Consider the following 15,851-nt stretch of genomic DNA (forward strand, 5'->3'; position numbering starts at 1 on the left):
TATGGTCCCACTGGAACGTGTTTTCTGCTTCAGTTCATCAAAACGCAAGAATAATAGTGTATACCTTTAGTACAACATCGCCTTCTTGAATATTGCCGTCTCTTGCTGCCAAACTATCTTGTGAAATTTCCTTTACGAATATATGGCTGGCCAACCGAAGACCGTATTCTGAAATAACACATTTAAATGTCCTCAGTGTCAAATCCTAAGCACTCCAAGAAAGTTGCAGGACGAGCAATCACGGCCGGAAGAGCTCTGAAGTACAACCCGTACCAAGGCCGTTCTCAGCCGCCCAGCGAAGAAGCCGCTCCCTCCCATCACCGGCACGCCTGCAGCATCCCAGGAAAAGCGGAGGGCAAGCGCGAGGTTCCACACAAGACCACCCAAGTGCTGTGTCCCGCTCTCCTGACTGAGGGCAAGCCCCGAAGAGAAGGCCATTTCCATCCCTCCAGGTTGTACTGACACATCAGCTTCTCATAAGCTTTAATGACTATAGTTCTAAAAAGCAAACCGGCTGGGGTCTGGACAAAGTCTGGGAAGGTGGTCGATTCTAGCACTGACCAGCGTTACCAAGCCCGGACTGTTTCTGTTTCCCAGCTCCCACGGCAGAATTCTTTCCTTTGACCCCACACACAGGCAGCACTGGGGAGACACGCCCAAGGGCGCGGACTGGCACCCACTAAGGGCAGCGGAGCAAACGAAGGCGATGCCTAGCCAGGGGTCTGGGCTGCAGTTACAAATGCCACTCCCTTCCTCCTGGCGGCCAGCCGAGCAACCAAGAATGGGGCCGTGGTGGCTGTACCTGTGGGTGAGGGGCTACCTGGAGCCAAGGGGACCACCAGGAGAATCCAGAAAACTGTCCAGAACAATGACTGCCACCTACTGTCAACAGAAAAAGGATGCGTCTAGTTGGTCCGGAGGGAGGAAAGGACTCCCGAGTCTTACCACATTTAAAACAAAACAGCACCCAAGATGGGAAACAGAAAACCTTCTAACATGAGATGAGACCTGCTACGCAAACTCATGGAAGTTCCACCAGGTAGTCTAACTTATGGGAATATACACAGAGCACTCCAGGCAGGAAGGGAATCAGGGACAGAAAAGGACTTCCTGGGGGGTCCAGGCAACCAACCACATGCTGTAGAAATGGCTGCTGTACCACAGAGGAGCACGGAAAAGACTGCCCATATTCAAGATTTAAGAGTTATAAATGATCAATACAGAGATGACTCCCAAATATTCCTTACATATTAATTTATTCACTTATTCCAAGTACTCTCTTGGGTAACTATGGAACTGTGGCTGAAAGGCAGCAAGTGAGAGAGACCACAGCTACGCCCTGGTGAATTCCACGGTCAGCAGGGGGAGATGTCAGCACGGCAACTAGCAGTGTGTGTGTGGGAGGGGGGGGGGAGGGGGCAGCACAGGTCTCCCTTCTCACAGGGCTCGGGAGGCCCCCCATGGAGGACGACTGTCCTCAAGCTGGAACTGCACCTGAGAGATACTCAAGGGGAGACACACCACACCTGGAGGCTGGAGTGCATGCACGTGCACATATGTGTGCATGTGTTGACATGCATGTGTGGTGGGGAGGTGGCAAAGAAATGCGCCAGAAGACAGGAAGGAAAGCCTTAGGTCTGCTGACATCACGGGGAGGGGTGGCTGGGACTGCGAAGTCGAGAGAGAGGGAGAGGGAGGGAGAGGGAGAGGGGGAGAGAGAGAGAGACAGGGAGAGAGAGGGGGGGAGAGGGAGAGGGAGAGGGAGAGAGAGAGATATGAAAGGACAAGCAGTACCACAGAGGATCGCCTTTGTGGGAGAGTCTGCAGAACCCACTCAAAGGGATCCAGACACTAGTTTATGAGATGAGACGAGCCCGCCAAAGAGATGATGGTGCTCACCACACACACGCATGTGCACACCCAGCAACTATGCGAGATGACAGGTGTGCGCATTAACTTGATCGTGGTGATCATTTCCTAAGGTTCATGTACACCAAACCATCTCGTTGTGCACCGTGAAATATACAATTTTACATACAATGTCCATTACGCCTCAATAAAGCTGGAAGAAAAGAGAGACACTAGCTTGGATGAGGGTGGAGGTAGAGGAGAGAGGTGGGGCAGCTAGCAGTTAAGAGTGGTGTTTAGGAAGCTGGGATGTATTCACGGGGGGTAGGACAGTGAGGGGAAACATGTCAAGAATAACTACCACGTCATCTGTGACGGGTTTGAGACACCAGGTAGCTAGGAATGTATTTAGTGGAATGCTTCATACGAAAGACAAAGAAACAGGATAAGAAGGAGATGTGAGTTTCGTTTGAGGTGTGCTGAGTCTGCGGGCCCTACACAGACACCTGGAGGATGCACCTGGCAGTCGGCGAGCTCACAGGGCACACACATAGGCTCGGGCTGGAGAAGCCCCATGTTGCCGTTCTCAGCAGCTGATAGAGACGGCCTGGATGAAACTGCCTAGAGAGGCTCTGTTAAGTGGAAAAGATTCTAGAACAGAAGTCTAAAAACATTAAAGGGTAGGATGAGGCAAATGAGCCTGCCAAGGATACAAAAAAAGGGAGGACCCCAAAAGGATGCCATATCACAGAAGCCAAGAGAAGACATTATTTCAAAAGCCAGGGTGGAGTGAATGTACGGCAGGACAGAAAAGGCAAGCGAAGTAAAGACAGGCCATTTCCACTGGTTTAGCGCGAACAGCTTAAGGAACAGCACAGAACAGACCAAGAGAGAGGCACAGAGGGAGTGTGAGATGCAGAGTGGGACTGGAGAGCCCACTGCGCAGGTGGGTCGGGGAGCGAGAACTAGGAAGGGGTACATCAGGGTCTGGCAAAGCAGATCAAGGCGAGCCTTTGAGGATTCTTGCTCTAACACCTTGCCGTCGGAATGATCAGGCATAAACGCTTTCCTGCAGTGGCCAGATGTGTCCACGGCAGGGAGAGGCCACAATTCAGTCATTTCTAGCAAACGTGATTGAGGGGAGGCAGCTGGCCTTCACTGCCAATTTTTTTTTTAAGACCTGCATTATAGAGAAATGCCCTAGAAGGGGCTCCTTCCCCCCAATCTCTCTCCATTTTAAAAAACGCTTGCCACCCACCCCACCTCCAAGATACAAGATTTCTCCCCATAAAACACTGCGTTGCAACTTGGTCACAGTGTGATATTTCTTGTTAGCCTGATTTGTGCGTGGCTGTTCTACTCACAAGAAACCCGAAGTCCAACCATGGACAATCTATCTGAGGTACTATCTGCCACAACGAAATGATTCCAGAGGGGAATGCAGGTGATTTCTGAAGCCTGACGTAACAGGAGCGGCCTTACAGCAACGGGACAGGAGAACGAAGGCAACAAAGGCAACAGAAGCAGACACACGAGGGCTGGCACGCTGACCCCCACCGAAGCCAGTGTGAAGCTCTTCCCATGCAAACGACCACCACGTTGGCGGAGAGTACCTTCACTCTTCCGGGACTTCACCAGTGTGACTTTGGTGGGTTTGGCAGGCTGACTGGACGCCACAGACCGCCTGTCAGAGCGCGGAGACAGGCTCCTGTCCCTGCTGGCACTCCTGTCCCTCGCCCAGCTCTTTTCGCTCCTTCTGCTGCCCAGCCCCCCACGGCCACTCCGTGGGTCATGGGCCTCCTCATCGTAACTGTCTTCTTCGTTCTCAGATGCTGGTTCAGGGTCAGGACGACTGAGAGGTATCTGAACTTTCTTCTTCCTTCGAATGGTCTACAGGTAAAAAGAGATTATAAAAAAAGCTGATCGGTTTGCACATCACAGGAGCCTTCAGGTCCTAAGAGAAAGGAAAATTACATTTTTCTGGTGCCATATTAATTAATTAGGCCAATTATTAATCATGAGACATAGTGCACAATTATAACAAGTTACTAAGGAATTCATTTCCGTAATGGTTGGGTCGCCGGCTCTCCTGATCAATAGGGCTGTTTAAGAGCCAAATTTGGAACAGTGGGCTGAATGAAGTCCTTACTTTAATTCAGAAAGATCTTTCAAGTGTACTATCACAAGCTTAAAGGAGAATAATTATTGGTGGTTTCAAAAAAAAATGGCACTATACTCCAATACCAAAAATATACTGTAGCTGCTACCAAATCACAGCAAACTTGCAAGCCCAACTTGATTCCTTAAAAACCTGTGAATCCCTCTGTATCAGGGCCCACGGTGGTCCTGCTGGACCTCAAAGAGAACCTTTTCTTTCTCCCTCCACGCTAACATTCCACTTAGCATGCTGGAGCTAACACCCCATCACACTGCACCAACATGAACTGTTGTGAGTCCTGTATCCCTTAGTCTGTGATTTCTGCTCTATGTGGAAATTTCTTCTTCAGGTTTTCCTTCCTCAATGACTCTGGTGACTGGTTCAATTTTCCCTGTCCACGTATTTCTTCACTTTCTATAGTTCAAGGTGTACATGCATGACTTCCTGATTAAGTGGCCTCCAGTGCCTGGTCTGCACTTGGCCTTCTCACACTGGGTCATGCCGGATTTCAGCAGAGGTCTCTGAGACCTTGGGTACACTCGTTGTCTTTTACTTCTGACACCTTCGTCTCCTGAAACCTTTCCCTGTCTACCTCACTTCCGATTCCTCCGTCCTCTCCTGTTCTCTCAGTCCATCCATCCCCCTCCTGGTTTCACCACCTCCCACGGTGGCAGGAGACGTCCCGTGCAGTATTTAAACGGCTTCCTCCTGACCCTCAGTCACCTGCTACAACAAACTCCAGTCCTCAATACCTCCCCCTCAGATGGCTGCATTTCCACACCTCGCTGATCAGCTCCTCTACAAATCCAGTCCTTGACAGAGTTCTCCGTACCTCTCAAACAAGCTGTTTTGTTTTTCCCCTACAAATATTCAGTCTACATACCCCACAGGGACAATACACCCAAGAAAATTCTATTTCTACACCCCAGACTTGCCCATAGAAATGATGATGTAGGACGCAGGTCTAAAACCTGTAATGCACTTGGAATAGTACATGTAAGAAGGATCTGGGGCAGCTCAAAGGATGGATTTTCCTCTCCATCAGCTGGAAAGGTGCAACTCTGGAAGTCTGACCAAGTATTTTTTGCTCTGGGGGCAACAGGGAGGTGGGGCGGAAGGACGTTTTAATCAGTAGAGAGCAGCTGTTTGTTCCACATCCGGAGAGACTGGGTCATGTCATTACTTTGTTACGTTCTCACTGCCACCTATGTTTAGAGTAAAGCCCTAGGTGGCCTTCCATTGTAAGATGTTTTTCTTAACTTGTCCCTGGCCATCACCAGAACCTCAAGGTCCTTAGAGATGGGTTTTGGCTTTTGCACTTCTGAGTACCCAGCTTCCCCTTCCCCTCCCCGGCCTACTAATCTTTTTTCTTCCCTGTGCCCTTACAGTATAATGGTGGTTTGCTGATAATTATTTTTTCATAAGCTTAGAGCCCTTTGGGCATTAGGCTCAGTAAATGACTTCTTTTCCATTGAATTAAAAGTGTTAGTACTTCCTCGCTAACATAACTACCATAAACATGCTTAATTTTATTTTAATGACAGACGAAGATAGAAACAGCTTTGCTTGTGACGCAGTGAGTATGTGTAACTTTTACTAAAATTCTGAACATACTAAAAAGCGTTACGAAACAAATGAAAGGGCCCAACACCCTCCTAGAGATAACTTATCTCCATGCACACGCTGGTGTGCACGTTCACTGGACACACGCGCGACCCACGCCAGTCCCTGGCGAGCGTCTCATCTCGGGATCCGGTCTTCAGAGTACCTTCTCGGGAACGGCTTTGTGGAGTCAGAGGGTGTGACTGACTGCTGGCGTGTGGACTGCCAGACTGCCCTTCAGGAAGCAGTAGGGCATTCAGACTCTAATCTCATCAACACCCTTTCACCTTTGCCAGGCTGGTAAGACTAAGCATAACAGTGCAAATGAAACAGTTTAAAATTGCAAGTGAGTCTGATCATCTCAGAGTGTATACATTGCCCATTTTGTTTCTTATTGCTTATCCGTGTCCTTTGCACTTACATTGTGAAGATCGGCATACCGGAGTGTTGTGTTGTTAGCCTTCTGTCTGTCCAGAAGGTATCCAGCCACGTGACATGAAAAAGACATTCATTGAAGAAGATACGAGAAACACTCACTGTACACAGGACAATGACACCTCAGTCCCCTTCCAACTAGGCAGCTTAGGACCTCACAGTTCTCCCAATCGCCATCAGCTGCCCCATCGTATTTTTCTGAACCTCATCAATGGCCTGAAATCTCTTCCCTTTCAAAGGTGATTTTAGTTTTGGGAACAGCCAGAAGTCGCAGGGTGCCCAATCTGGGCTGTAGGGGGGCTGAGTCACGTTGGGGATTTGATGTTCACCAAAACAGTCTGCACAAGACGTGATGCACGAGCAGGTGTGTGGTGATGAAGCTGCCTATATGCACCTGGCCCACAGCTGCGGCCTTCTGCATCATCCGAATAGTTTCCATGGAGAATGTTCAAACTTCGTGCAAAATCTGACACAGACTCGCTGCTCTCCTTGCTTAGTCATGTTGACTGTGACGGCCGCATAGCACAACTCCTCACTCGATGGCGTGCACCGCCCTCACTGGTTAGTATAGTGAAGTCTTCATCATTCACACATGCGCAGTCCAGTCTACTCTCCTTGGCTGCCGGGTTACATTGCCGTCATGCAACTGTTCTCCCTGTATTAACAACAGCTGGACTTTTCCTGGACAGACCTTTTATACTGCATGGGTGCTTTGCTCACTTGCTTTTGTGAGTGTGTGTAAGTTGTTGGTGGCCATTTTTTGGTTTTCGTATCATTTTGTTTTGAAATGGGAGTTTTTAAACTTTTATGTTGTCCTATCACTTTCACCTGTTTGGTCCTACCTTTGGTATTATGCTTACGAAAGCATTTACCTCGATAGAATTATAAAAGCACATACCCCATATTTTATTCTAGGAACTGCATTTCACTGTTTTATTTTATATTGAGTCTTCAAATAAACTGTTTTGAAGTAGGTATTTTTTCCCTAAAATTTCTGTTCCAAAATTTTAAGTGTTAACATCACGCATAATTGCCACATGTGTTAAGCGGGACAGTGATGGTATGGGGGAGCTCACAGCCTCACACCCAGCGAGCACACCCAATCTACCTAAGCTGCTCACCTGGAGCACGCACCACCATCTGAAAACACGGTGAGTAACGATGATGATGCCAGGATCAGTAGCTAAGGCAAGGAAGTGAAAGCTTATTTGATTTACAGAAATTAGCAATTTGCTTCTGTAAATACTAAACTCACGTTACAGAACTGCTGAAAGCCTCTACCACCCACTAGGCAGTCTGCGTGCGCGCTGTGGTTTGAAAATCGCATTGACGGTGTAAAAATGCGACTCCGTGAGGCTGTGAGAATGTGACCGATGGGGGATGTCTGTCACTGGGAACACACTAACTGAACATGGCTCCACTGGGGTGTGAGAGATGCCGCACCCACGCTGGGCTGCACCCTGCACAGGCGAGAGGCCCACAGCTGTGGGGCATGGTCTCAGGGAACACCGCTGCTGGCCCCCACAGCTCCGAGGTCAAAGCACAGGCACTCTCTCTCCCTCCCTCCAGCCTCTCCTTTCTGCTGGGTTCTGAGTGTCCGCTCGGAAGTCGAAGGTCATCAATGGACCAAGCAGGACAACCACATAGCTGCCAGCCTCCTCCTCCTACTCTGTGCACCATAGCTGAGGCTGCAACAGTGGCCCACTCATTCCCTTCAGAGGCCACATGGGGCCGCCAACGGGGACGAGCAAAGTGGGCGAAGAGGCTGCCGCACTTCTGACTGTGGATGGTATTTTAAATAGGACCTTTACATCGCCTCCGCCCACTTTACTTCTATTTGGAGGCCAACATCTAGAGTTCATTGAACAACTTTTCCCTTACTTTAAAAGAAAATTCTCAGAGAAACACAAAGTAGAAGAGCCTACATGTAGACTGAAACTGACATCAAGTGCACCCTGAACAACTCTACAAAGAAACTCTTACCACTCCCTGTCCCCTCAAACTGCCTGCGCAATGACTGGGAAGCAGCTGATGGTGCACTTGTCCGAGGGCGGCGTGAAACCTGCCCATTCAACACACCCTTTCACAGAACACAGAGTAGGGTTACAGTTGGGAGTATGCGAAACACAGTTTATTCCTGTCTCTTTATTAATTATCGTATCATTTCCCATATGAACAACCGCAAACCTCCTTTCCCCTACCCTTTATGTTTCAAGCAGACTACATGCCAAGATTCACTCCAACTTAAGGACCTAAAGAGAAAGAAACCTTAAGCCACAGAGAGGCAACCAACCACTCAGTCACCCGTCTACTTTTCCAACTGACAAGATCTCGGTATGTGAACTTTGAGAAAACAAACACACGGTGACAAGACTCATCACCAGTATTAGAAAAAACACTCTTATAAAAAGACGGCCTCCTTCAGAGCTCCGGGCCCAGATCTCGTGTTCCCATGCAGGAACGGCGCGCCCGACACCGGGGGCGCTGCCAACAACACAGCGGCACCTTTACTAAATCAGAGGGGAAGGGGACTCACAATTTTTGCATTCTTCCCACTCTTCCTCAGTTGCTGAACAGCAAAAGCATGTTCAACATTATCCATTGAAACTCCATTAACCATCGCCACACGGTCATTCTCCCTAAGGAAAGAAGTCACAAAAGCAACATGTTAGAAACACACAGATATATTTGTGAAGACATTTTCAAGATGAGTACTTCTAAAAAATACTCTAATTATGGGCTAATTAATTTGTCTTCAGATCAATGATGAAATGTCTGTTTACTTTCAGATCACCCACAAGCACGTTTAGCAAGTAACCAACCCCACGTCATTGATTTTTAAAAGTCATTAATGCTTCCCCAGAAAACTGAACAGGTACCACGACACACAAAATAATCTTGGCGGTACGAGTACAGGGCATAAGTGCCACTGTGTCATACAGCTGAAAATGTTCTTCTCCGTTCAGCATAATAAACACTCTTTCCAACTTCCTCTTAACCTGATTATGCTCTTACTTTTTTGTTAATAATGTATCTTTGCCTCTTTTTATTTGACAAGAAGAGCAAAACTCCAGGTGAGAGGTTCCTAAAGGCCAGATTCTCCCCCAAACTGAGCAGGAGTGTTCTCGTCTCCATCTTTGTTTTCATAGAGACTGCTATGCACGGTGAGTGCACTTCCTTCCCGCTCAGGGTCGAGGTAGGAATAAATACGCATGAATGGAAAGGCCTCCCAGGGCAGCCATGAAACAAACAGCGTGCCAGCGGCCTGCGCCCAGGACCTGCCCCCAGCAGCCCCAGGGAGGACACCCACTTACTGCAGCTGCCCCTCCGCCGGGCCCCCTTTCAGCACGTCGGATATGACGATCGAGGTTTCCCCACTCTGAAAATGAGGGTTATCTCTTCCACCGGATATTGCGATTCCAAATCCGAATCCAGGAGCCTAGAGCAATCATTACAGTAAAATGTTACTGTTAAGAAAAATACTGTTCGTTATGCCATACTCTGCAAACTACCACAAACACTGAAGTGGAAACATTACAACCTCATTAATCTGTGAGGCACACACTCACCTGGAAGACTACACAACGGAATGATCTGTCCTGGTGTGGAAATGCATGTCTCTAGTAAAGTAAACGGCACAAGACAACAGTAAAAACTGCCGATCACATAAATGTTCTTGAAGAACTGACATACGTTTTTAAATTCTGAACACTGAAATGCCGAGTCACAGCTCTGATTATCAGAATGGTTCCTGAGGGGACTGGCAGTGCCCCAACTCGATCCCCACACACATGGGCCACTCACACACAGAGTGACAGCCTTCACTCGCACACACAGCGGTGCCACTTTGCACAATAAAACACCAACGGCTGTGAAAATCAAGTGTTATTTCAATTTCCTTCAATCACGCCAAAATCTTTTGAAGTCGCACACTATAATGTTTTATGCACACTGTGTACAACAGGAAGAATACAGTAATCATATTGAACATTTTAAAGTGTATTTTTAATTAAAAATTATAATAAAATATATACCTCTAAATGAATTGAAAATCTTTACCACAATGACTAAGGACAGCCCTGCAACTGAAAAAATTCAAAATTATTTCCAGGTTATTCAAAAAATTACCTAATCTCAAAAGAAATCCACACCAATCCCTAGAGAGGAGTGAAGGATTTGGAGTGGTCTAAAGAAACCCCAATTTCCCTGGAAGCGCTAAATCAGACAAGGTTTTCTTCCGCCCACTCCACATGCCAAAGCGCCTGAGGACAAAGGCCACCTAGTGGACAGTGGAGACCACGCCCACCAGGGCAGGGCACTTGTCACAACCTTCACTTTCACCCCAGAGCCTACTGAACTGACAAAAGGAAATACTCTATTTAAAATGGAACACCAGCAATTCCACTCCTACACGCCCAAGAAAAACAGAAGCACGCATCCAAACACTTACACCCTTATACTCACAGCAGCATCATTTACAGTACCCCAGAGTAGAAATAACCCCAATGTTCACCAACTGATGAACGGACAGATAAAATGTGCTATGTTATCACAATGGAGTATTATTTGCAATAAAAAATGAAGTACTAATACATGCCATGAAATGCATGAATCTTGCAAACAGGATGCTACGTGAAAGAAGCCAGTCATCAAAGACCATACACAGTGTCATTCGACTCATGAAATGTTCAGAAAAGACAGAGGTACAGACACAGCAAGTAGAATGAAACTAGACCACTATCCTACACCACACACAAAAGTGAACTCAAAGTGGATTAAAGGCTTGAATGCAGGACCCAGGACCGTAAAACACACAGAAGCAAGCACAGGTGCTACGCTCCCTGACACTGGCCTTAGCGATGTTTTTATGGCAAGGGAGACAAAAACAAAGTAAACAGATGGGACTTTACCCCACTAAACAGATTCGGCACGGCAAAGGAGATCACCAATAAAACGAAACAACAACCTACTGAATGGAAACAGATATCTGTAAATAATACATATGATAAGGAGTTCATATCCAAAATATATATGTTTCTAAAAACTTCATACAACTCCACAACGAAAAACAATCCGATGAAAACAACGGCAGAGGATCTGAATAGACATTTTCCCAAAGACGACACACAGATGGCCAACGGGTCCATCAAAAGATGTTCAATGTGCCCTGGCTGGTGTGGCTCAGTGGATTGAGCACCAGCCTGCAAACCAATGGGTCGGTCGCCAGTTCGATTCCCAGTCAGGGCACATGCCTGGGTTGCAGGCCAGGCCCCTAGTAGGGGGCACATGAGAGGCAACAACACATTGATGTTTCTCTCCCTCTCTCCCTCCCTTTCCTTCTCTAAAAATAAATAAATAAAATCTTAAAAAAAAAGATGTTCAACATTATTAATTACTAGGGAAATGCAAATCAAAACTACGGTGAGTTTTCACTTCACACCTGGTGAAATGGCTGTTACCAAAATGACAGGAAGCAACAGTCCCGGAGAGGCTGCGGAACACAGGGGACCCTTGTGCACTGCTGATGGCGTGTAAACTGCTGCAGCCACTGTGGGAAACAGTGATGGAGATCCCTCAAAAGATTAAGAACAGAAGTATCATACACTCCAGCAATGCCACTTCTGAACAGCCAGAGAATTTAAAAACACTGATTACAAAGTTCTATGCACCCCTATGTTCACAGCTGCGGCACTATTCACAGTGGTCAAGATATGAAAACCACCGAAGTGTCCACCGAGGGTAAAGAAGTCTCTCTCTCACACACACACACACACACACACACGCACACACATGCACAGAGGAACACTATACTCAGCCATAAAAAAGACCAAACCTTGCCATCTGTGATAACACAGACAGGCCTCGAGGGCATGATGGTAAGTGAAGTAAGCCTAATGGGGAGAGATAAATACTGTCTGACTTCACTCGTACATGGAACAGAACAAAAACAGAAACAAACTCACAGATGTGGACAACAGATTGCTTTTTACCAGAGGGGGAGGGGTGGAGGGAGGACACACGGGTGAAGGGAGTCACCTGTATGGTGACGGATGGAAACCAGACCTTGGGTGGTGAGCACACCGTAGTGTATGCAAATATGGAATTACAGTGTTGAACTTGCATAATGTTATGAACCAACATTACCGCAATAAAAATAAGCAAAAGACAATGAAACAATTTACCAAAGCTACATGAGACACTCAAACTCATAACCAGAGAAATTCCTATTGAAAGCACACAGAGAACGGTAAGCATTAAAGCCGGGCAACACCTTTCGTTGGGGGACTGCAGAGCAGTGGGTGCTCTCGCAGCTGCTGACGGGCGCAGAAGGGCCTACAACCCTTCAGGAGACAAACTTGGCATTATCTAACAAAATTACCACCACACTCACCTTTTGACAGTATAACCTGAAGACATATAGCTCTAACAGTATGAAAACCCTATTGTAATTGTGAAAATACAATTATTTTTTGCAGACTGTTTGTCACTGTAGATACTGGAGGGCTGGGGGGGGGGGACCCTAAATGCCCAGGGTCGTGGACAAGGGGACTGTTCTTTCGCATTCTTTCTCTTTTTGAAAGCAGCCAGGCTAATCTTTTACCCCATACATGGGTATACTGTGCATTACGTCTGGCCCAGGCCACTGCTTCCATGCAGCCCCGCAAGAGCAGGGCGTGAAATCTGCTGAATCAGCACTTGCCACAGCTCATTTAACGACTACCCAGGAAGTCTGGTTCCCTGCCCTGGCTGCAGAGATGAATCACTGCAGAAAAGGTGCAGAAAAGATTCAGAAACGCTCGCTGGTGTCTGAACCCCCGCCCTGCACCCATTAAACTGGTGACTGTCACAGGCAGCCAGGGCCCAGACCCCAGCCTTAAATGTCTTGTGAACAGCAGAGCAGGGCAGTGACCACGACTTCGAAGGGTTCAACTACTCCACACTTCCCCACCCCCTGCTGTCTTCAGCTTCATCAGGCCTTTGCGGGAACACTGCTCACCTCCGCTGCACTACGGTTTACCCTCCACCACGTCTGAAGGGTTCTTCTGAAACCCACCATCCCTGTCATTCCACTGCCCAGAGGTCCAAAATCCCTCAGTGTCAATATCCTGAAAGAGAACGCCAACTTGCTTCCTGGCACCCCTCTTTGCTCTAAACAACCGGAAGTCCAGGTCCCTGCTTAAGCAGCCCATGCATTACCAAGCTACGCTTTTGTCTCCTCTGGCCCAGGACTTCATTAGCACCTCATCAGTCTCGCAAGCTTCAGCTCAGCCTTCAAATTCCAGGTTCACTGTCATCTCATTCATAAAACCATCTCAGCTTTCCTGCAAGCTCTCAGAGCACACGTACGCACTTTGGCCACCTGACACATGCACTGCCGTTACAGCAGCCTGGGGGTCAAGGCTGCACTGGGGAAGGATTCACGTAGGCATCTATGTGTTCATCCCTGCACTCAGGGGCCCAACACAAAGTGGTTGATCAATGTCAGTGAACTAAGAAACCAGTATTTCATTTTAACTCAATTGCCCTTTATAGAGAGTTGCCTTTTTTTAAACTAGCATTCATTTAAGCATTAAACACAGACATCTGGAAAAATCTGCAGCCACAGTAGTAGCCTGCATTTGCAACTTTCCTGAATTCCCGATAAAAACAAGCAGGGCAATCACACAACAAACCAAACCCCTCCATGGCCATTTACAACAGAGCCAGGTAAACAGTGTGTCCTCTCCAGGTGCAAAGCGCAAGCAGGCGGGGACAAACCAACTAAACACAAGACTTGAGGAAAGCCATAAGGTGTCTCACACCCCCGAGACCTGAGAACCCCAAATAACCGGTCTTCCCCCGGGAAGAACGGCAGGACACCTCGGGAAGGGCAGCTGAAATTGGGAGGGGCTGTGCCCGCTCCTACGGCAGGTGAGAAGGAGGAGCCTGCAGGGGAGCCTGACTGCCCCAGAGCCTGGTGACACCGCCCTCCCTGGGGAGTCCTCAGCGCAGTACTGCCAGGCCCCTCCAGCACGGGGCCCCACAGAGGCACTGCTGGCAGGGCATGGCACTTCAGCGGGACCAGAAGAGCAGGGACAAAGTAAAGAGACGAAAGTCCAGATGAAGTGTACATAGGGCGCACAGAGAGCCAGTGCCAGAAAGCAGCAGTGTGATTTGTAGCACACGCAGGCACACGCAGGCACACGCAGCCCCCCCGCCCCCGGAAACTAAGCCAATTTCCAAATACCCAAAGAAACTGATTTCACATAAAAATAAGCAAAGAGTGGCAGGATCAAATCCCATACAAAATTGCTATAAAGATAACGAGGGGTGGAATGATTTCCTTACAGAAAATGTAAGCATACCAGAATGAGTGCTCAAAAAAAAAAAAGGAACAAAACTGTTACTATTACAAAACAAACTAAAGGCGTAAGAAAATATACAAGACATGAAACAATATAAATAAGAATTATAAACACTCAGAAATGAGTTGACAGAATTCAAGAGCTATCAGAAATTTTAAAGTCAGTTTGGACAGGACACAGACCACACAGGCAAAGGAGAGAAACATATGGATAGTAGGAGTCCTTGAAAAACAAAGCCGTAAGAAGAGAAGAAATAAATATAAAAACTGCAACTAAAAAAATTAAAAAGTAGTAAAAACTATAATTAAAAAAAGTTTCCCCATGTTGATTTTTAACTGAAGTTACGCAGTGGTCTGAGAACGCATGTCACTGTAGCTGCCCATTATCTGAGAATGCCAGCTCCTGGGGACTAACACCAAGATAGATTCAGTAACACAACGAGATTTTAAAGAAAAAGATTTTTTTGACATCTAGGCAAGAAGAGCTTTTAACTTAGAAAGAAAAGAAACTTCGATTATCGTCACATCCGTGCAGCAACATGTTACGCCAAAGAGAATACAGAGACACTCGAGGGGAACAGTGAGCCAAGGACTTTACATGCAGTAGAACTGACCGTCAAATAGAGAGGTACACACAAACCAGTAACATGCAGGAAGACAGAGGGTACTGTTCCCATGGTCCTTCCCTATGGAATCTAGAAGAGGATGACATTCTTACAATCGAAATGGCAAGGGACACGGGAGGATTGGTGGTAAGCACTCACTATACCCTGACTTACAGCAGTACGATGACACAGGGGTTAGGGTGCGAGAACTACACTATGTAATAGTCATGTGACAGACACAGAGTAAAGCCACTTTTCTAAATGGGTAGAGGAACAGGAATATCACAGGTAAACCATTACTACTGCCGTTTCCAGTAATCAAGACTGAGAGTGGTGGATTATTACCACTTTGAGGCAATCGGAGGCCTGGTGCTGGGCTTACTGAAAAACTAAAGTGGCTGCCTTCCCAGGGAATTTTCAATAGACATATTCTGTTTTTCTGTTTTTTCCTCATGTATCTTGACCATATAAATTTTTAAATGTGTCAAAAGGTAGTTGGTTTTTCTATGTTTCCATGAGAAAATGTCCCAGACAGTGTGTATTATTATGGGGGGGTGGGGGGTAAAGCCGTGCAGTATGATCTCATTTGCTTGTATGTGCACGCTCACAGTATGTGGTCATAGCTTCTGAATGGAGGGAAGAGCATCAGAGGATCTTCCTTTCCCCGTGTTTCTCCTTTCTGAGACCGTAAGAGCCATCAACAGCAGTAACTTCTGTGTTTACATCTTTGCCAGGAGTGAAACGGAATTTATGATAAACGGGAGACACTCGACTGCTCAGCACTGAGCGCGTGACTGGTCTTACCAGAGACACGCTGCAATTAGAGAGTGTGCATCAGTTTTGTAAGACTCTATGGGGA

At 47.2% G+C, this 15,851-nt stretch overlaps 1 protein-coding gene across 6 annotated transcripts in view; it reads right to left on the reverse strand.

Annotated features, from left to right (window-relative positions):
* The window catches only part of TJP1 (tight junction protein 1), a 169,502-nt gene that overhangs the window by 42,434 nt on the left and 111,217 nt on the right, over positions 1-15,851 (reverse strand). For all 6 annotated transcript variants that reach the window (XM_053912796.2, XM_053912794.2, XM_053912793.2 and 3 more), the window contains 4 exons: positions 9,358-9,482; positions 8,580-8,682; positions 3,462-3,738; positions 65-168 (listed from right to left, as the gene is read on the reverse strand). In XM_053912796.2, coding sequence (XP_053768771.1) covers positions 65-168; positions 3,462-3,738; positions 8,580-8,682; positions 9,358-9,482 — 609 coding nt within the window. The remainder of the gene's footprint in view (positions 1-64; positions 169-3,461; positions 3,739-8,579; positions 8,683-9,357; positions 9,483-15,851) is intronic.

This window comes from Desmodus rotundus, chromosome 10 (assembly GCF_022682495.2).
Source record: "Desmodus rotundus isolate HL8 chromosome 10, HLdesRot8A.1, whole genome shotgun sequence".
NCBI classification, from domain to species: domain Eukaryota; kingdom Metazoa; phylum Chordata; class Mammalia; order Chiroptera; family Phyllostomidae; genus Desmodus; species Desmodus rotundus.